Source organism: Buteo buteo, chromosome Z (genome assembly GCF_964188355.1).
Source record: "Buteo buteo chromosome Z, bButBut1.hap1.1, whole genome shotgun sequence".
Lineage (NCBI taxonomy): Eukaryota > Metazoa > Chordata > Aves > Accipitriformes > Accipitridae > Buteo > Buteo buteo.
Genome location: NC_134204.1, coordinates 56,930,888 through 56,951,665, shown reverse-complemented (window position 1 = coordinate 56,951,665; position 20,778 = coordinate 56,930,888). Strand labels below are relative to the sequence as shown.

At 43.0% G+C, this 20,778-nt stretch overlaps 1 protein-coding gene across 1 annotated transcript in view; it reads left to right on the top strand.

Moving 5' to 3' along the window:
* LOC142027443 (neuronal acetylcholine receptor subunit alpha-7-like) overlaps positions 1–20,038 on the top strand; it is a 70,508-nt gene extending 50,470 nt beyond the window's left edge. The window contains exons 8-10 of the mRNA XM_075021654.1: positions 286–372; positions 14,281–14,390; positions 19,517–20,038. Coding sequence (XP_074877755.1) covers positions 286–372; positions 14,281–14,390; positions 19,517–20,038 — 719 coding nt within the window. The remainder of the gene's footprint in view (positions 1–285; positions 373–14,280; positions 14,391–19,516) is intronic.
* Positions 20,039–20,778: the final 740 nt, after the last annotated feature.

The following is a 20,778-nucleotide window of genomic DNA, read 5'->3' as shown; positions in this document are numbered from 1 at the left end:
ACTAGTTCTGCAAGCTTCATTTCACTCGGCAGGAAAGATTTCTCCATTAATTTAAGAGGAGCAAAGGTTTGGGTGTAATTGAGAAAAGTGAAAAGACAGCAGATAAAGTTGCATCTGAAAATACTCTCCCTTTGTGGAAGTTCTCATCTGCACTGACAGACATGAAATCATGGGTTTGGCTTAGCCATAGATTAGGACAAGGTTATATTTAACAGCAAAGACATCAGAGGAGCAGCTGCAGAGTTCATGCTCCTTATCCTTCCCCTCCATGTTCACTCCCTGCAGGTATCACTGTCCTGCTTTCCCTGACTGTATTCATGCTGCTTGTGGCTGAGATCATGCCTGCAACTTCTGACTCAGTCCCACTAATAGGTAAGTTGATTTTCTCTGCTCTATGCACAATATATGATGATTCTCAAGAGTTGTCCAAAGCCTATTTGAGAACTGACTCTTTGTTACTATAGTTTTGCATTTCAGTAAAGTCAGGAATAAATCTCTGTCTGGGCTTTACTGTTTGCATGTATGAAAAGAACCTACATGAGGGATACAAAAAGGCTCTGGAAATATCAGATAAGCTGGTAACTGCAAGGACTGAGGGAACACAAAATCAACACACAGCATGGAGGTTTGGGTAGGCAAAGCACAAAGCCAACACCACCAGTGCACCAGCATGAGTGGGAGACTGGGATAGACAGACCCCTGGCTCTAGATTCATTGAACCTGTCCATAAAGTCCCTTCAACAGCACTTTGGATGAAGCTGTGTGCACAGAGAGCTTTTGAAGATCTCAGTGTTGCAGGCTGGAGAAAATTCATCTTTTATTCTTCCGCATCACCCACCCTCCCTGCTGTTATGCGTCTGTTCCCTGGCTGCCACCTTCTACTCTTCTCTCTACCCCAAGAGCAACACAGGATACTACAGTCAAAATTCAGATATATCACTGGAGCATTTTTAACATATGCTGAAAACTATGGGACAGATTATCATCTTGGGAACATGGGCCAGACAGGCATTGTTACATCCTCTCTTCTCATAGGACCATCCCCTTACCTTGATCTCATGGGGCCTCAGTTTCTCAACTGTAAACTGGAGAAAACATTATTCCCTGACCTTATAGCAGGGTAGAGAAAATAAATCTGTTCTGGTTTACAAAATAAAGAAGTATGAACACCACAGGAAAACTCAGAACCTGTTTAATTACCATCTTCTGAGCTAAGGTCTATCTTTGCATACAAATCATGACTGATGTACACATTCCAGACAGTAGAAACAAACAAAATATTCAACGATATATCTAGGTGCTGATGGAAGGTACACCTCACCATTGTATAATTAAAGCCTCACACAAGTTATATCATGAATAGGACAAAAGAGCATTTACTTAGACAACCTCATTATCTCACTTCAAGGATTAAAACATCAGACATAACTCTGGGGAAGGAGGGTGACTATGCAACACTAAGGGCAACAACTCCCATAAGCAAGAGTTTCTGAAAGCCTCCAAGTAACTTCATCATCTTATTGAAAGTCAGCAGGAGTCTTGCCTCTGAGTCACACAGGAGCTTCCAAAAATCTAACAAAAGCTCTCCCTGAACATATACTTAGGACTCCACAGAGGCAGATACAATTTTAAGAGAAACTTCGTGTGTAGGAAGGAGGCACAAACCATTTTGGACCAGTCTTCACACAATTTTGCTCTGTGTAATACATAAAAAAAGCCATTTGGAATTAGTGAAGGAATGCACTTGCCTATGCCCAGTCCACTAGCTTTAAGCAGACCAGTTTCTACTGATTCAGTCCCCTATCATAGAAGGTAAGATTTGTAACAGGAAAAGCTATCGATAGTTATGTATTATTACAGATTTTTGATGCTGTAATAACAGATTAATTTCTACTTATCGCAGCATCGCTATGTGAACATCACATGTCAAGAAAGGGTGAAGGGTGGTGGTGGTGGAGAACCCTTGTATCAAGTCCCCCTTCTCCAGGTGAATATTGCCTCAACTATCAGAACCTCTCACATCTTTTCACTCTGTTTGGATCCCAAAGTGAAGGAGATAATAAGGGACTCTCTTCTCACGAGTATGCCTCATTAACAGCATGTATTGTTGCCAGTTTTTTCCTAATGTCCAAATAATTAGAGCATATCAAATGTATTAGAAACGCACCTCTCAAAGTTGTCATGTAGGTTAAACACAGCCTGTTTCTTTCATCTGTTCATTAGACAAATTTTATATTGTGAAACACTGTAAAAGAACAGTATTTGCACATGGATGCTTTGTAACACCCTGGAGACTGACTTCAGGTATCCAGATGAGGGATGTCTAAACCAATCCTGTGGCTACTGTCATCTGATGCTTCCCTATTGCAGCCCAAAAGCAAACAGAATCTTGACACACTGAGGTGCACTGAGGCTGCATGCTTTGAAACTCAACCATTCCCATCCAATGGAATCTCCTGTTTCATAGCATCACAAGATAGTTCATGTTGGAAAGGACCTCAGGAAGTAGAAGACTGTGTCAAAAGCCTTGCTAAAGCTGATGTAAATGACATCTACTTCTCTCCCCTTGTCTGCAAATATTGTCATTTTATTATAGAAGGCAATCATGTTGGTCAGATATGATTTATCCTTGCTAGCTGTTCGCAGTCCCCACCTTCTCCCTCAAGTGTCCAGAAATGTTCCCCAGGGACTTGCTCCCCAATTTACCTAGAGACCAAAGTCACAATGACAGGGCTGTAGTTCTGTGGATTGTCCTTTTAGACTTTTTTGAAGATGGGTGCATTGTCTGTCTTTCTCCAGTCGTCAGGGATCTTACCCCATCTCCATGGCCTTGCAACAATACTCTCAGGACTCTTGGTGACATCTATCTGGTCATGTGGACTTGGGCAGGTTCAGCTCTCACAATCAATCCCTAAGTCCATCCTCATCCACTGCTGGTTGCTTTCCTCATCCTTGAACAATGTCTCTAAGCACAGAGACATAGGAGACCTTGATGGCAAAAGCTGAGGCACAGTACACACTGTCTTGGCCTTATCTCTGTCTGCTGTCACTAAGTCATCCTCCCCATTCAGCAGCAAGCCCACATTTTCATTGTTCAGCTTTTTACTGTTTGTGTAGTGGTAGAAACTCTTCCTGTTGCCCTTGACTCCCTTGGCAGTCTCAACTCCTGAGCTTTAATGTTCCTGACACCAACAGTAATGCCCAGGCAATGCTTCCAAATTTTCCTTTTGCAGCCTGTCCCTGCTTTCTGCATCCCTTCCTCTTCTGCACTGGAGCTTCACCATGAGTTCCTGGCTTAGCCACGCTTATCTCGTGATGTGTTTTCTTATTTTTCTGAGTAATAGAAGAGACATCTCTTGCACTTGGAGGCTGCTGTACATTAAGTCCTCACAGTTTTCTTGTACTGCTTTATCTTTCAGAGGTTCCTCCAGTGGGATCCCAGCTACTGGTTCCCCCCAAAATGAGAAGTCTGTTCATGTTAAGTCCAAGGTCTACAGCCTGCTGTGCTCATTCCTTACTCCCTTCATGGTCTTGAACTCCACTATTTCTTAATAACTACAGCCTAGGCTGCCAATGATTATCATGTTCCCAACCAGCTCTTCCTTGCTATTGAAGAGCAGAGTCAGCTATGCACCACCTCTGGTTGGCCTGTCCTGTACTTGTATCAAGAAGTTATTGCTGACATTCTTCAGAAATCCTCTTGACTGCTTGCATTACACTGTGTTGCCTTTTCAGCAGCCATCAGGGAGGTCCAAGTCCCCTGTGGCAACCAGGATCTGTGATAGAGAGGCTTCCCTGAGTTGTTTTAAGAAGGCCCCATCCTCATATCCACTGTGTTTGGGTAGTCTATAATGCAGTCCTACCACAGCATCAGCCTCATTGGCCTCTTCACTGAGTCTGACCCGTAAGCTCTCATCCATCCCACAGAGGAGCCCCTCACATCCAAGTGGCTCCTTCACATAGAAGGCAACCCATTTGTCTTCGCTGTCCGTTCCCCCTAAAGAGCTTGTACCTATGCATCAGAGCACTCCAGTAGTGAGAGATGTCCCTCCGCATCTCAGTTGTTCCAGCAATGTTATTGTTTCACGACCACATGCAGACTTCCAGTTGCTCCTGCATATTTACCAGACTTCATGCATCTGCTCACTCTGGAGGTGAGCCCTTCTGTCTTGTTTCACCATTCTTGAAGTCTTTTTTGCTCTGGCCACCCAGCACTATTTTCTTTCCACCCTTGTCTAGTGGAAGGTGGCCCTGCCCATGGAAGGTGGCCCTGCCCACGGCAGGGGGATTGGAACTGGATGATCTTTAAGGTCCCTTGCAACCCAAACCATTCTATGATTCTATGATTGCCCACTGTTTCTCCATTTAAATTTGGGCTGTAATCTCCCTTCCACAGTATTCCTAGTTTAAAGGCCTGCTCCAAACTCCTTGCTGCACTCCAAATAGGCAGGGAAAGACTGCTCACCCATTTGGCTTCTGCACCCAAACAGCCCTTGTTCAGGAAGTGCTCAAAGCTGGGCTGTGTGGTTTTGCATGATCTCGAGCTCTGAAAACCTTATCCTTACTCTAACAGGGTAGCACAGCATAATCTCTCCACAGTGATCTTATAGGTGATCCCAAATGGGGTATTTTAGCTGCTGAACTGGATATACCAGGTCATGATCACAGTTCTTCAGTATGATCTCTTGTTCAGTTGAAAATCCTCAGGAATGAGTGTGAGGAAAAGGAGGACAATTGGACAGCTTGTTCAATTTTTGGAGAATAAGCACAGTTAGTGCCAAGTTACAGGAATAAACAAATCTCCTAAAGCATGTGGTTTGAGAAGGGTGCAAGTAATTTGATCTTGAAGTGGTAAGACCCATTGCTGGTCTGCAGAAAAGCCACTGTTGCTGGTCTTCATGCATGTGGGAGCAGAGATGCTCTGAAAACGTGACCCCATGAACTTTAAAAATCTGCATTATATTCTTAGGATCTGGGTTTTTAGGAACAAACATGCATCCACACCTAACTGGACCTGGATGAACAGTCCCAGCCTTTCTAGTACAAAACCACTAGCACCTAATATGCTGTACCTCTTATGTTTCTCCACCTTCGGACCTTAGCTTTAACTACTGAACTGTAATAAGATGGGAAATTCTCACAGCTACTGTTTGGAGTATCTTTGTTGAGGGAGCAAAGGAAGGCTGGTGTAATATGACACCAAGAAAAGAACTAGCTTCTGAGGTCTGGTATATTTGCAGAGAAATGTGGAAATCATATCCTGATTCTTCCTAGTTGAGGCCACTCCCTCTTGACCTCAACTTACATTTACAGTAAATGAAGCATCTCTCAGCCTAAATAATCACAAGGAGGCAGGTGGGGCAAGAGAGGTAGAAAAAAACAAAGTGGTTGCCCTCTTCCTTAATATGTCCTCTGCATTGTCTATCTGTTCGCGAAGCTGCCCAGAGCAGAGACTTACTTCACACATGAAACTTCCCCAGACAATGGACTCCCATTTCTATGTAGCCTACTGACTGCTGTGTTAATACATGTTAAAAACAAGCCAAATTCTTTTCTGTAAAGACCAAGTAACAAAGCTTGGCCTAGAAATCAGCAGCAGGCTGCTCAACACATTTGAACACAAGGACCTTGCTGCTCCTCTACACTGCAGCGTGGTGGGTAGAGCTTTCCTTTCCACAATGAGCCAGCCCCTTTCCATGCCAAGAAATGTTCCAGTTGGACAGGCTGGTCACCACATTTGCCTCCTGCTCTCATTTGGTTTTGCTGGGGCTTGCATTCACACCAGTAACTAGCCACTCCTTGCCCAGTAGCATATCTGCTCCTGTCCTTCTCCAAGAGAGCCTCCCTTTAGGGGGGAACAAGATATTTCCAAAGCCCTGTTTTCAGAAGCATGCATATGTGTGGAGCAAGGCACCACAATCTTTCAAAAGTTGAATCCTGCCCTTCTTCAAACTCATCTGTGATGCCAAAGAAAGGAGAAGACCGGGAAGGAGAGCAAGGATGCCTCTGTTTCTGTTTAAAACATTAACCACCCATAGCAACAGAAATGAGCTCAGCCATTTGGATCAAAAGCATTGAAGTCCCATGACATCTACAAACACAACAGTTTGGCCAGAATCCAACACAAGTCAACTAAAAGAACAAGGCTTGTTTTACTACAGGGTCCTGGAGGTCCCTCCTGGCACTTAAAATCTCTAGAGGCTAGCTCTGAAAAGACTTTCAGACCATGACTATACAGCAGCAGCTGTGTCCTAAACTTACCCTTTCTAGTATAGCTTAATCATGCCTCACAGGAAGTGTGTCTGGCTGCACTTCTGATTTGACTTACTTTTAATTTCTCTCTTTAAAAATACTTTTATCAAGAGTCTGTGTAAGTAGACAGCTGGAGTTCATTACTTGAGGAAAGGATATACAGAAATGCACAGAACTCCAGATGTGTTACACACCTGAAATTACTGGCTTGAGTGCACTAATCACTGGGTAAAATCATAAAGCCTGTGTGAAACACCTCAGGTATATGACAATAATTGTTCTTCCTGCTTCTAAAAACCTATGCAATTATGCACAGACTTGTTTCACAGTATAAATGCCAATAATTTCAGGGGGATTTCATGCATCTTCCTACCCCTACCACAGAACACCATTGCACCCAGTGTCATGCATTACGTAAGAAGGAATACTCATGTCCCACTATGTTGATTTCCTGGTTCAGTGACCAAATCAAAATTAAACAAATACTGTTATTTCAATTAGAGCTTTTGTACAAGCTCAGGTCCTGCCCACTGAAACTAAAGGCTTAGGTAATTCATCCAAGAGCAACATTTGAGGCATTTAGATCTAAACTGTAAGGGCTTTTTTTATTTCTATAAAGACAAAGTGATACATGTAAATAGCACTGGATAATCAGATCCGGTTTTGGTAATGGGTTTATGACCATCTCTGAAGAAAGGATAACTTCCTTCCTTATGCAATAAGCATATGCCTGAATTCTTTTTTTTAAAGAGCACTGTGGCTCCCTGATTACAGTCTCCATATCCCTGACCTGTTTCATTAAACTCTGTTTTGCATTTCAAAGCAACCTTGTAATTAAGGCTAGGAAATCATGCATTAAGAAGTCACTAAGGAACAAGTTCTCCTAACTCAAGACAGATTCCTACCTGTAACTCTTCACCTTCATGACTAGCCTTTGACTAGACCCTCCTTAAGATTACACAGTTGGTGGTTATGCTTACCCACCACCAGTGGTACCTGATAAAGCAGTGACCAGAATCTCATTCATCTTGCACTGCTGTAGGAGTGTCTTCAAAAATCAATGTCTCAATATAAGCTGCTAGTTCAGACTCATGGGCTTAAAAAAATTCAGCTCCTAATGGAATGTTTAGTTACTACCAAACCCACCCAGTTTTTCAGAAAGACAGATCAATCCACAGCTCATGTTAAAAAGTCAGACATGGCCAAAAGCCATTGCTCTGGAAAATTGAGAGCAACACAGTTATGAGCATAACCCGCACAGCTTCTGCACTATTCTTTCTCCCTGCCTGCAGTATCACCTCCAGAGAGGGAAAACATTCAGGGCCACATGGCACTGGAAAGTTTGTTGCTGTCCCCACTTTTCACTCTCCCTCCATGATCCTGGCTGCTTCTTTTTTAAGAAAACACCCCAGCCCTAGTAAGCAGCAGGTTCACCTCTTGTTCCACTCAGCAGTGAGACACAGGCTGTGGGGTCCCTCCTCCACCCACCCACATCCACCTTGCACTCATCTCTGGTTTACTGTGCTGCAGTCCCACCGCTGTGAGAACGGGGTGACACCGTGCAGAGACAGACCCTAAAATGCTTACTTTGAAAACCCCACCCAGTTCTTTAGTCTTGTACTAGTCCAAAGCTACTGCAATCTTTGAGTTCAGGCCCCAGGTGGCACAGAAAGTACAGTCACATGGAGAAACAGCTAGGAACACCCACAGCAGGATGCTTTGAGCTTGAGATCAAAGCTGCAATAAGCTCTGAGTTAGCTGCTCTCCCTCTAACCCACCTAGCTCTCAAGGTTGCATCACTTTCAAAGTATTTTGTCCAAGCAGATAAGGCATGCTTCTGCCCAAAAGCCAAATCTTGAAATGAAATATTTAGACCTCTCAGGCCAGTCAGATGATTTGTTTCTTCCATAATCACTTTTTACACCTGGAAATTCAAAGCATCCCTTGCACAGAAGTGCTACATAATTTCTGATTTTTTTTCCATGCTCAAATAAATTCAAAGTGCTGCAAATCATTATTTCCTTCCAGCTCTCTCCAAAATAACACTATTGGTTTTGGATCAAGAATCCGTATTTTGCTGTAAGAGGAGTTTTATAGCAGAAAGTGTGGAATACCTGAAAGTTGGCATGTGCAGAGAGTGTCTGAAAGAGGAGCATGGGACTCATGCATATGAGGAACTGTCAGTTCTTATGACTAACATGCAGATGATGCTTGACTCCTTGGCTGGACATATCAAATGGTGCACAATAAAAATGAAGTTATCTTCACCTCCAGATAATAAAGCTGCATTTCTCTCTTTCTTCTTTTGCTGAGCTCCTCTGCTTGCTTCTCTAAAAATCACAAAACTTACTTGCTGCTTGGGGCTCTAATATCATGACTTATTTTCAGCTGTGTCCCCTCCTTGCCATTCTTTATCATGCCTATGTTATTTCCATAGAATGAAGGTTTTACGGTGTACATTTGCAGCAGATGCTTGGGGTGACTTCTTACAGTTAGTCATACAGCAAACAAGACTGCAAATTACTAAGACGAGGAAGAAATGTGGTTCTTTGCCACCTCCAGGAGTTACAGATTGAGCTATGAGCATAAGGCTTTAGTTGTTCTGACTAGAGAGAAAATGAGATTAATCTCCTGTTACATTTTCTGTCATCTGCCTATATGTTCTCAGCTGCTGCCACTTCACTTTGCTCTGTCTTTTTTTGATTTTGTGGAGTGCTTTTCCCCTCCTCCCTTTCATGTTCCTGCCTGGTGCCTTGCTGGCACCAGGACCCTGCTCAGCCTCTTCCGTGAATCAGAAGTTCTCATTTGCAGCAGCTCTTACAGTTTCATGTCCTGTGATCAATGGTGCTTTTCCCAAAGCCATGAGTCTTGGATGCTGTTTCTTTATCAAAAAAAAGAGAACAGTTTTACTTTTCAAACACCCAGTTCCATTCTTCAAAAGCACGTGGGAGGAGAAGAGTTTGAAAACACTGTGAAAACACTGCCCATGCCTTCTACAGGTATCATAACCAAAATGTAGACACAGCATCCAATCCTGAAGCCTCTCACTCTTTTAAGACATTTCATGTTTGAAGGACTAGCTGGACTGAGATGATGCTCTTTGCTTTCTACTGTCAATGAGAGCTAATGGACAGCACACGGTGTCCCATCTTACAGCAAATCTCAGCAACGGTGGAAATTGTTTTCCTGCTTACGTCCTCTTCTGTATTTCTTTGCTGTCTGTGTACAACAGTAAATCAGCCAGTGAGGGAACGTCCTACTTTTCCGTTTCCCTGGTCTCTGAGAAACTCTGCCACCACCTGCTGCAGACTGCTACAGCATCTGCCCAGCACCAGCCCTTGTCCCTGTCATAGGAGAAAAGAATCATAGAAACATGGAATCCTTTAGGTTGGAAAAGGCCTTTAAGATCATCGAGTCCAACCGTCAACCCAACACCAGTATGCCCATGAAACCATGACCTGAAGTGCCTTATTTACATGTTTTTTGAACACCTTCAGGGATGGTGACTCCACCACTTCCCTGGGCAGCCTGTTCCAATACCTGACAACCCTTTCAGTAAAGAAATTTTTCCTAATATCCAATCTAAACCTCTCCTGGCACAACTTAAGGCCATTTCCTCTCGTCCTATCAGTAGTTACTTGATAGAAGAGACCAGCACTCACCTCACTACAACCTCCTTGCAGGTAGTTGTAAAGGGCTATAAGGTCTCCCCTCAGCCTCCTCTTCTCTAGACTAAACAGCCCCAGCTCCCTCAGCCGCTCCTCATAAGACTTGTGCTCCAGGCCCCTCACCAACTTAGTTGCCCTTCTCTGGACACGCTCCAGCACCTCAATGTCTTTCCTGTAGTGAGGGGCCCAAAACTGAACACAGTAGTCGAGGTGCAGCCTCACCAGTGCCCAATACAGGGGAACAATCACCTCCCTGCTTTGGCTGGCCACACTATTCCTGATACAGAAGTGTGGTTGGAAGCCCCTCTACTGGTGTCTGAGGTTTCCTGCATCCTCCTCAGGCTTCAGTTCATTAACCTGGACCATTTCCAGAAGTGGGAGCAGTGAATATCTCATTCTGTACATGCTCTGGGGCATTTCTACCATTTTCTGAGAGTTCACCAGAAGCACTCAGCACTGAATGGCTGAAATGACCTGACTTAAAGCAGCTCTACACCAGTCCATCATTTCACATGTGAAATCTGACATTTTCTGCAAAGAAGGAATACAAACAAGAACACCAATGGGAGGTATCCAACTTGATCACTGTGAATACCTGAGCCAACACACTCCTCCTTCCCCCACTATTTCATAGGAACAAAGGACTGTAACTGGTCACAATGGAGAAGCTCTGCCTTTCCTATGATTAACTGTATTAACAAATCTTGGTAATATACTGCTTTCTCAGTCAGTGTTCTGTGATAAAATCAACAAAGCAAAGCACTCATCTGGAATTGTCTTGCTCCTCTCAGTGTTTCTGTCTTATTTACCCTTCTCCTAATCAGTCCTTAAAGTTAATCCAGTTCCACTCAAGCAGTGGATCTTCCAAAATATCTCTAAAATAACCCTAAGGTGCTTCTCTAACACCAGATAGTGGCACAGAAGGTCCAAAAATGGTACTGGAAGCCCCTCAGGTTATGAATTGCAAGTCATTGCCATCCTTTTGATACAGGTGATGCCAGACAATGCCTGCAAGAACAAATAGCTGTTGCCACTGTTTTTTTAAAAAGACTTACTGGATATCTGTGGTTGTATTAGATCCATATATGCTATGACAACACGACCTGAACATCTTCTGACAATGCTGAGACAAAAGCTGACAACTCCCAGATGTTAAAACAGCTGTCCAGGTAGTGTGTTACATCATGCCTTCTTTGGCAAACAATGGGAAGAAAATCAATTGTAGAAGCACAAATACTTCATACAACTTGAAAGAGATCAACCCAGCACCCAAAACAGCATTTCTGTTCACACAGAACTGCTGAAGAAAGCAGCATGTAGGTTTGAAAACACATGAAGAGCATCTAGCAGTGACCAGTGCAGACCTTGGTATCCATGGGGAATGCTGCTGTGTAAGGCACATTGAGGGGCTCCAAACACAGGTCTTCTGGTCCCTTTTCCTGGCTTGTGACCCCTTCTGAAGGGGAACTGGCTCATTCACACTCCAGAGAGTGTGAATAAGCCAGTTCCCCTTCAGAAGGGGTCAGTCGCTTCCCAGCTGTGCCTTGGAGCAGCTGACTACAGCAATTGGGCCCCTGCTCTTTCAAATGCACTCCAGTCTGAGATTGCTGTTCCTGACACTGCCCATGGTGAAGTATTTTGTTAAAGCCTCCAAGCTGAAAATGAAAGGGGCTGAATGTCTGCGTAAAATAGAATTTCCATTTACCCCTGCCAACAGACACATGTGGGGGTAGACTTTGTGGGAGTGGCAGCTTCAAAGCCCTACCTGCCTAAGTGCTGTAGGCTTTAGGATGGGCCCTAAAATACTGTCAGAGAAAGTCTGGTAGCTGGGCTGTGGCTGCCACTTGGGAGACCAAAGCTCAGTTCTTACTCCACTGCTTGTCTCCCCTGCCACATCTCACAGGACAGCATCCTATTTCTGTGCTCAGCAACATCAGTGGAGGCCCAGGAGTAGAGTTTGCTAATTCAGGGCTATGTGGGGCTAGGGTAGGGTGAGTGAAGACTTCAGTCCCATGGCTCCAAGGAAAGTATTATCTATGCACATTGTAACTTGATCCTTTCAGCAGCTATGCTCCTCTGCTCACAGCGCTGCTGGAGAAGATTGAGTTGTGGTCATTTTGCCTCATGGACTTACCACTCAGTTCTGGGGCCTTTCCTTCCCTTACAGGTGAACTGTCACTGAACCCAGGCCCAGCTAGGTCTTGGCCATCCCTGCCTGTGGCTCTGCCCCAGTGCAAGATCTGGATGGTAAGCACAGAGTCATGTTGTCAATCAAAGAGTCCCATGTCCAGAAGATCTAGCAATTCCTTTGTAAACAATGGCTATTAGGTCTACCTTGTCTTGCCACAGAAAAGGAGGCAACAGCCTTCATCATATCTCCAACTAGAGAATTGAAAAGCTAACGTGACAGGTGTGCCAGCCTTTGCTACTTCCTTTCTCCCCTTTCATTGCTTGTTCTTCAGGGCTGGCAAAACCCAGCCATAGAGTAGGTCTGGGCTGCTCCAGGGCTTTGGGTCATTCTGCTCCTGAAATGAATACTGCACCTGCACCTACCAGGGCTGCGTAAGTCTACCTGCCAGTTCTCATTTCACAGATATCTTGTGACATTTGATTGCCTGAAACTGATAATAGGGCTGAAGTACTATGCCCTATTTCCTCCATCCTTACTTTCCAATTGAAAACCTTACTGTACCTTGAACAGAAGCACCCCCCTGCACCCCCCCATCACAAAATGCAGGTGATGCACACCCAGTCATCTTTCTTGCCTATCACCAGGCAAAAACATAAAACATCTTTCTTTATGGGTCCAGAGGTCCCCTACAGTTCCCAGTCTGTTCCTGAGAGAACAGTTTTCCCTGTTTACTAGCAGGGCTCCATGGCAGTCTCCTGACCTTTGCTCCTTGTCTTACAGCAGAAAAAACTGAGAGTGTGAATTCCTCTGCAAATCATTGGCTGGGATCTTGAGTCAGATGATACCAAGTTGTTTCAAAGTTCAGCCAGGTGACTAATTTTCCAAGGATCTGTGAAAAATCCTAGCCAAAGCCATTTTAAATGGACCACTTCAGGCCTTTGAAGTCTGGTGGCATCAAAATGTGTAGAATTTATGGAATTTGTTTAGTGACTTATGTCAGTAATTAAAGCAGTGATATCAACACTGCTGTGTTTCTTTTACATGGGGCATACTGGAATCAGATCAGCCAGCTTCCCTGAAACCTGAGCTCCTGGTTTGCTCTGCTTCTGCCTGGCTGTTGGTTCTGTTCTCTCATGACTAAGTGCAACAGAGACCTTTCAATTCACCTCACGCTCAGGACTATTCTTCTAATCCAGCTGCATAATTCATTTTGCCACAGAAAGCCATGCCTACCTCTTGAAGCAATTGCAGCATTGGTTTCAGGAAGGTGTGAGAACCTCATTGTTATTAACAAGCTTTTTGCTGCTGAGGCAGTAGGAATTGGTATTAAGAAATTGAGCCGGAACAAAACTTGCCTTGGAGCTTGTATTGAATTTTTTACTTTTCCAGCAAGGTGCAGGAGGGAGGGCATGGGGTAGGAGGAGGCTGCAGTCTTGGACAGTGTCACATGCTCTCCCACATCGGCCCTTTGTATCAGCCAACAATAATGCTCCCTGGTATTTTGCCACAGCAGCCTTCAAATGTCATTAGCCCTGTGGGTAATTCTGCTTCACACTCCAGTGCATCAGCGTCAATCCTGGCATGAGGAAGCTGTACTGCCACTTCAGAGATAAGGTTTCAAGTCTAAGTTCTGGCTTTCAAGATCTTGATTTCTTTCCTGCATGGCAGGCTTAAATTCAGCAAGGGTTTAGTGTGCTTTCGTAGGAACTAAAAGAAGTGGTCTTGAGGTCTGAGAAGGGTGATGAAAAATATGCCTAACCTCTTGTGAGCAGTGGTGGGGCAAGGAAGGAGGTCTGATGACACTGAGGGGGTCCAGAGACACCACGAGGACAGCATTTCCCTCCAGTACCTTTGCTGGTACTGCAGGGTGGCGCAGGACTGGTGATGCTGGTGTTCACTGGGTCTGGTCAGCTCAGCTTCTTGCTGTCCTGGCAGCCAACATGGAGCTGGTCCTTAGCAGCAGGCCCTATATTCCTCTCTGGGATAAAAAACCAAACAGTTTATGCCTTTCACTGGTTCTAGCCCTTCCCTTGCTGGAGAGGAGGGAGCTGAGCAGTTACACTGAAAACCTCAAAGGCCTCAAATGTTCCAGTGTGAAAGACGAGAGAAAAGGATGTTTGAAGGTGATGCAGAGCTTCTCAAATGTAGATCTTGAGGCATGGCCAGGGAATATTATTTGCCTTTTGTTTGGTTTTTTCCCTCCTAACCAAGTCCTCCTTTTAATTACAGCTCAGTATTTTGCTAGCATCATGGTCATCGTTGGTCTGTCTGTGGTGGTAACAGTGCTGGTTCTGCAGTTTCACCATCATGACCCGCAAGGAGGAAAGATGCCCAAATGGGTAAGCAGATTTGATGGTAAATATTTAACAGCCAACTGAAAGAAAAAAATAATCTAAAAGCTATAGTAAACTAATTATAGATGAAGGTCAGAATTTGTTCCCCATTAATCTGAAGAGTCAGCTACAGACAGTATGTTTGACACTTAGGTTTGCTATTGGAGGGAAAGAACAAGCGCACTAAATTAGGTTTTCTATAAAACCAGTATCTGATATTTGGGGTTTTTATTTAAACTTACAATAGGGTTATTGAGTCATGGCAGAGTAATCTTGCTCAGCACCCACTTTACAAGTGCTAACCCCATGGGCAACACCTTTGATTTCTTATCCAGCAGACACCAGTACTGATAAATCGTGACATTTCAAAGCACTAAACAAACACTTACCGGTCTCTGCTGGGCAGTTTGTCTGCTTTGTTCCCTTACAGAGGTTCTCACTGCAGTTCATGACAGAGCTGTAATCTCCCAAAACAAAGACAGGACGTGAAGCCAATTTACTTCTGTCTTGCAACTGTTCTAGTTATGAACTGGCTCCGCAAGTTGCTGGAAGATTAGGAACTCCAATACTTCAGTGTAGTGAGGGTGTTGAATGCTGAATCCAGCTATGCTTCTCACAGCTTGGAGCTTACCACCAGCAGAAAAAGAAAGGCAACGCTCTTGGACTCAGTCTGACTCAGGCTGAGGAGACCCGTGGACTTCCCTGACTTGGAAATCTGCCTTCTGCTGAAGCCACATCCACTTGTCTGTATGGAAAAACAATTTTATCTGGTGCCATCTGATCAATTCTCAGTGCATTAGCATGTGTTCTCCCTCTTTTCTCTACAGCAGCAGTCTCTGTTAGCCCAGTGAGGGCTGGCACCAATGCCAGCTGACTTTCAGAAGGAACGTGTTTTCTTTAGATTTTCAAGTTAGAAGAAAATGATACTTTTTTTTCCCTCTTTTTCCTAAGAATAGATTTTAGAATAAGCAAGGTATGCTTTGTATTTACAAAAAGAACAGGAATGAAAGCAGAAGCAGGTACAAAGACCAGTCAACTATCCACCCACCGTGGTTTCACGGAAGTCTGGTTGTACAGCATCCTCTGGAATCTCATTCACCACATTTGTCATGCTAGACAATTATCCTGACGTGATGTTGAATCATGTCAGCCTGAGTACAGACAGCTTTCTAATTTAGCCTCTCTAAAAATGAACTGCAGCATCAATGCAAATTAAAAAAAGAAGTCCAGTAGAATTAAGCATATTAACAATTATTTCTTGCAGTGCTGTATCATTTAAAATCATCTTACTTTCAAGACAGCAGAGCACATGAATTCTGGATGAACCTGCATGTAAGCAGGACCTGAGGGCACAAATCTGGGTAAACTTGCTTCAGATGTCTACATGGACAGCGTATGCAGCAGCATAATAGTCCCCATGGACAATTTTATTGTTTCATCTGCTTTTTGAGGAGCTTAGACACAATGGCATATGTTAAATCTGCTCACAGGCCCTGCAAGTCAGTTCCTGCTCTCTATCAGTGTCTTACTGTCTTGGCTGGAAACACAGCGTGCAACAAATTCTCATTTTTGAGGAACCTTGTTCAATGATTGGTCAGCTGAACCGGCATACATTAAAAAAATACCATCAGGAAGAAAAGAGTGTGCAAAGCATTACTGGGAAGCGTAGATGACAGACTGTGAAAGCTGTAGACCAGGCAAGCTGACAGGGCTGAGCAATCTTAAGAGAAAAAGGGTGAATGCCAAGTGTGTAGAGAAGAGGCTGACCCCACAAAAGTGGCACTAGTCCTCTGCAAGGCACAGGCAAGACTCAGTCATTAGGATTCATGGCAAAGTCTTAATTTTAATTTTTTTTTCCTGTCGACCTATGTCAGGTGTTTCATACAGAGACACCCTGAAAAATTTTTGGTCAATAAAAACCAGGAATCCAAGATAGCCATCTGCAGAAAGAAGGAAATTGCTTACCTGAAATTTGCTCTCTGCAGTTGCCAGTCCCAGAAGATACCCCTACCACCTACTTACTCCCCACACCCTCCTTATACTGGCAGAGTCAGACATTAGTTTATTGCAAAGCGCTAACCCTGATTAATTGGATATTGTTACAGGATTGTTCTCACCTCCTGCTTAAATGGAATTAGCTGCTGGAGTAAGTTGCAGGCGAAGGCATTGGGCTTGTGTGGGAGCAGTTCCAGACCTAGAAGATTTAACTGACCACATTACCTAAACACTCACTTTCTAAACTAATTACAGTTGAGCAGCCTCTTTTCCCTTCCTCTCAAGGGCTCTGTGCTTGGCCTTTGAATCAGAGGAGGGAGGACGTGTGCATATTAGTATTTAGCCTCTCTGTAGGTGCTCATTTCTTCCCCTACTCCACTGCTGAAAATTGTGCCTTCCTTTCTATTAATCTTTGATGACTTACTAAAGCCAACTTTTTCCAAGAGGGTTTAAATCCAAGGTGTTCTGTCAGGCCATTTGTTAGCTACTCAGTTGAGAAGTGAGAGCTGCTGACTACTTAATATTTTTGATGATGTCTTCTGAGCTAGCATGGAAAAGAGCACTAAAGAAGGTCCAGCTAAGGAGCAGTTTGGGAGTGGATAACATCAGGCATGGGTTACAGCTCCATCAACCTATCTCTGCTGACAACCAAGACTGTTGCACAGGTGAGAGATACGGAGACACCAAGCATAGAGAGAAGAAAGAATTTTGTGGGCAAAGGCAAGAGTACTCTGGCTCTTTGCTGTGCCTAAATCAGGTTCATTATGTTTCAGGCTTTTCTTTTGATGTGCTTTGAACCTGGACATGCACAGATTTGCTCAGGTGCTGATGCCCCTGCTCAGGACAGCTTTAATTGGAGACTCCCCTCTGGATTAGGACAGGCAGGTGGCTGTGATGGGAGCTAGAAGTACAGCTGTATTATGGTTAGGGGGGGGACCTCCAAGGTTGGGATGTTGAACTCTGAGGGCAACTGTACCTATGTCCTTTCTTCACAGAAACCCAAATATGTGAGGTGAGAACATACCATCATGCCTGGGCTGTTTTCCAACAGCCCCTATGCTGCAGCTGTCTCCTGAATTAATTGGTGTGACAAGAACAGATTGATGCCGGAGTGTTTGTGTTTTCAAGGAAACAGGGCATTTGGAAGTTCAAGCAAATTAAAAGTTGTATTGCTGTCTTCTGTGTATTTATTATTCTATGGAAGATGGGTTTGGCTGTATTTATAAATGTAATTTCCCTAAGCAATAAACACTTTGTCTTGAAAGAAAAAGTAGCATTCCTGTAGAACAGATCTTTTCCACCTCACATCTCCTTCCAGAGCTAAGGTAGACATATTAAGATTTTCTAATAAGAAAGTTTTTCTGGCTTAGTATCTTGGAATTTCACAGTACTGCAGAATTAATGTCTCTCTCCCTTTTGCCACTGACACTGTTGAAATATTCCTAGCAATTAAGACCTTTATTATGTTCCATTTTATGTCCATAAGCAGTCAGAGGACATTGTAATTAAGTAAGTTCAATTAAATACAGGATCGACTTTTTAGGCTGCTATGTTATAATTTTCTATTTGTCTGTGGTGACCACAGAGGAAATAATGAAATATTTAAAGACCCCAGTGAAAAGAGAACAATATGAATCACAGGAAAATAGTCTTTCAGGAGGAAGAAGAAAAGATTCATCAGTGGGAGAACAGCAGAAAGGCTCACAGAAAATGGCATGGGGCTGTGACCCAGAAGAGCTCACACTGCAGAATTTAAAAATTGTGCAACCATCTTCCACTGGTCATTGGTTTTGCTTTTACAATTATTATTCCCACCTGTTGTAATTAATGCTGCCTCCTTTCTGAAATTATGCTTGTCATTACAGCAGCAACTCAAAGTGCTAGCTGTAATTTCCCCATCCCTGCATCTGTATTGTGCAAACACAGGAGACAATTCATCCCGCTTCTAAAACAACCTTGGAGGCAAAGTGTGGTCCTGAGTCAAACATGGCCAAAGTGACTGGAGCAGGATCACACAGGGGAGCCTGGGCCAAGGCTCAGAACTGAAACCAAAGACCATGTCTGTTCTCTCCTCGACATCAGATTGACTTGCAACCAGAATAATAAAGTCATTAAAGAGGCCACCAATCAGAGGGACTCTCACAAGCACATTGCAAATGTCCATTTTGTATATACAGTACCTGAAGGACTTTACAATTACAAGATTTTACTGATTTAGGTTGCTGCCTTTCACACAAGATGTTACTGATTTCACAGCCTTTTTACTGCCTTTCACAGCAAACAATGTTAACAATAAGAATCATAGCAGGCTCAGATTTCAGACAAGACATCTGAAGATCAATTCATGGGGAAAAAATGCTGGATGCGCTCTCTGAAGTTAGCCCATTTGATGACCTTGACAAGAAATATATGGGGCACAATCTGCCATGTGCAGGTTAGAGCGCTCTCATGATGCACCAGAGCAGTTGTACACCAAAGCACAGGGAAATGACAGCAGTTTATAATAGCATTCAGATTTTGAACTGCCCAATTTAATTGATTTACTACTATTCTTTTGAAAAAAGGCCTGCTGTATTATGTGGCTGAACTCTTCAAATGGCTTTCAAATTAAAAAAAAAAAAAAAATCAACCAAGGCTATTTATTTAGACTTAAATAATAGAGATGGAGGTGGAGAATGTGCTAAAAACAGCTGTTAGTCTGTTGTATTGGTTTTTTCCCAGCAGAATCTAAACATTGGCCCTCGAAATATTTAAGTGTATTTCTTTCCATGCTATCTGAGAAATGGTTGAAAATCATGAAGCCAATTTTGTGCCCTCTGCTCAATTACAGAGATCTGGGATTGTTTGCTAAAGATCAAGAATCATATTGTAAAGTAAGAGTTTACATTGCTTTTGCTTTATAAGCTAAGTGGGCATTGAACACCTCTATGTTCAAGACATATCCAAAAAAAGGTCATTCTTAGGAAGAAGCCAGACCCCCAAAAACCCCATTTGAAAGCAGATAGCTGGAAAACACAGAGAGCAGTCAGTTTTTCTAAAGGACCATACAGACTAACTACAATAGTCATGAAATGTTTCAGGAACTTTTAAAATGCAGAAAAGTTCCCTTTATTTCTATTTTGATCACTCTCTTTCAGGTCCGTGTCATTCTGCTGAATTGGTGTGCTTGGTTTTTACGAATGAAAAAACCTGGGGAAAAAGTAAAGCCTCTCTCTTGCAAATACAGCTATCCCAAGGACCATCTGAGTGTAAACAGCATGGAGATGAATGTTCTACGTGGGCACCAGTCCAGCAATGGCAACATGATCCATAGCTACCACACAATGGATAATCCATGCTGCCCCCAGAAGAATGATCTGGGTAGCAAGAGTGGAAAGATTACTTGCCCCTTACCAGAAGATATGGAGCTTGTTCAAAAGAAAGCTTTAATGGATACTATTCCAGTGATTGTGAAGATCCTGGAGGAAGTTCAGTTCATAGCAATGCGCTTCAGGAAACAAGATGAAGGTGAAGAGATCTGCAGTGAGTGGAAGTTTGCAGCTGCTGTCATAGACAGATTATGCCTGGTTGCATTTACCCTTTTTGCCATCATTTGCACATTTACAATACTCATGTCTGCTCCAAATTTTATAGAAGCTGTTTCAAAGGATTTTGCATAAGGATTTCAAAGACGAGCACGATAATTTAAAAGTTAGTATTGCCAGTAATTTTGCTAGGTAATTTAACTCAAATAGAGAAGTGTACTTATATGTGCTAACATACAGAGATGGGGATGAAAATAATTTCATGAGGTAATTATTCCTGATGTTAGTGATTCTAGTTACTGAATAGTAAACATATTGAGCTCTGTTACTTATTTCATAGACTAGTGCCCTGTGTACTTATGTCATGATCTGTGACAAATGATAGACAAGAATTCAAATCTACAATATTACAAGTTAACACTAGTATCAATGTGTTACTATGAATTTGTGAACTTTTAGATACTGTTATTAATTTAAATGGTCATTGTTGACTATAAGCTTTACAGCATTTTGTTGTTTTCAGTATATTTGTGGTTTACCATTTTTGTTTATTGTGGCTGTGACATTCACTTCTCTGATTTGACAGACATATGTCCACAGTCTTATGATCCTGTATATTGTATTTATGAAAATAAACTATTATCATGTTAGCTCTTACTAGTGCATTGACTGGAATGTTTTCTCAGTAAATATGTTAACAGAATGTATTTTTCCTAGAATATCACTTTTTTTTTTCTCTTTAATTAGGAAATATTGGTTGTGAGGTTGGAAAAAAAATTCATTCTCTATGCTGACAATCATATATATCATTAATGGTGCCTTCTTAGCTCTCCCGCTGCTTAACTGTTGCTGTCATCTTGAAACTCTACTTAATT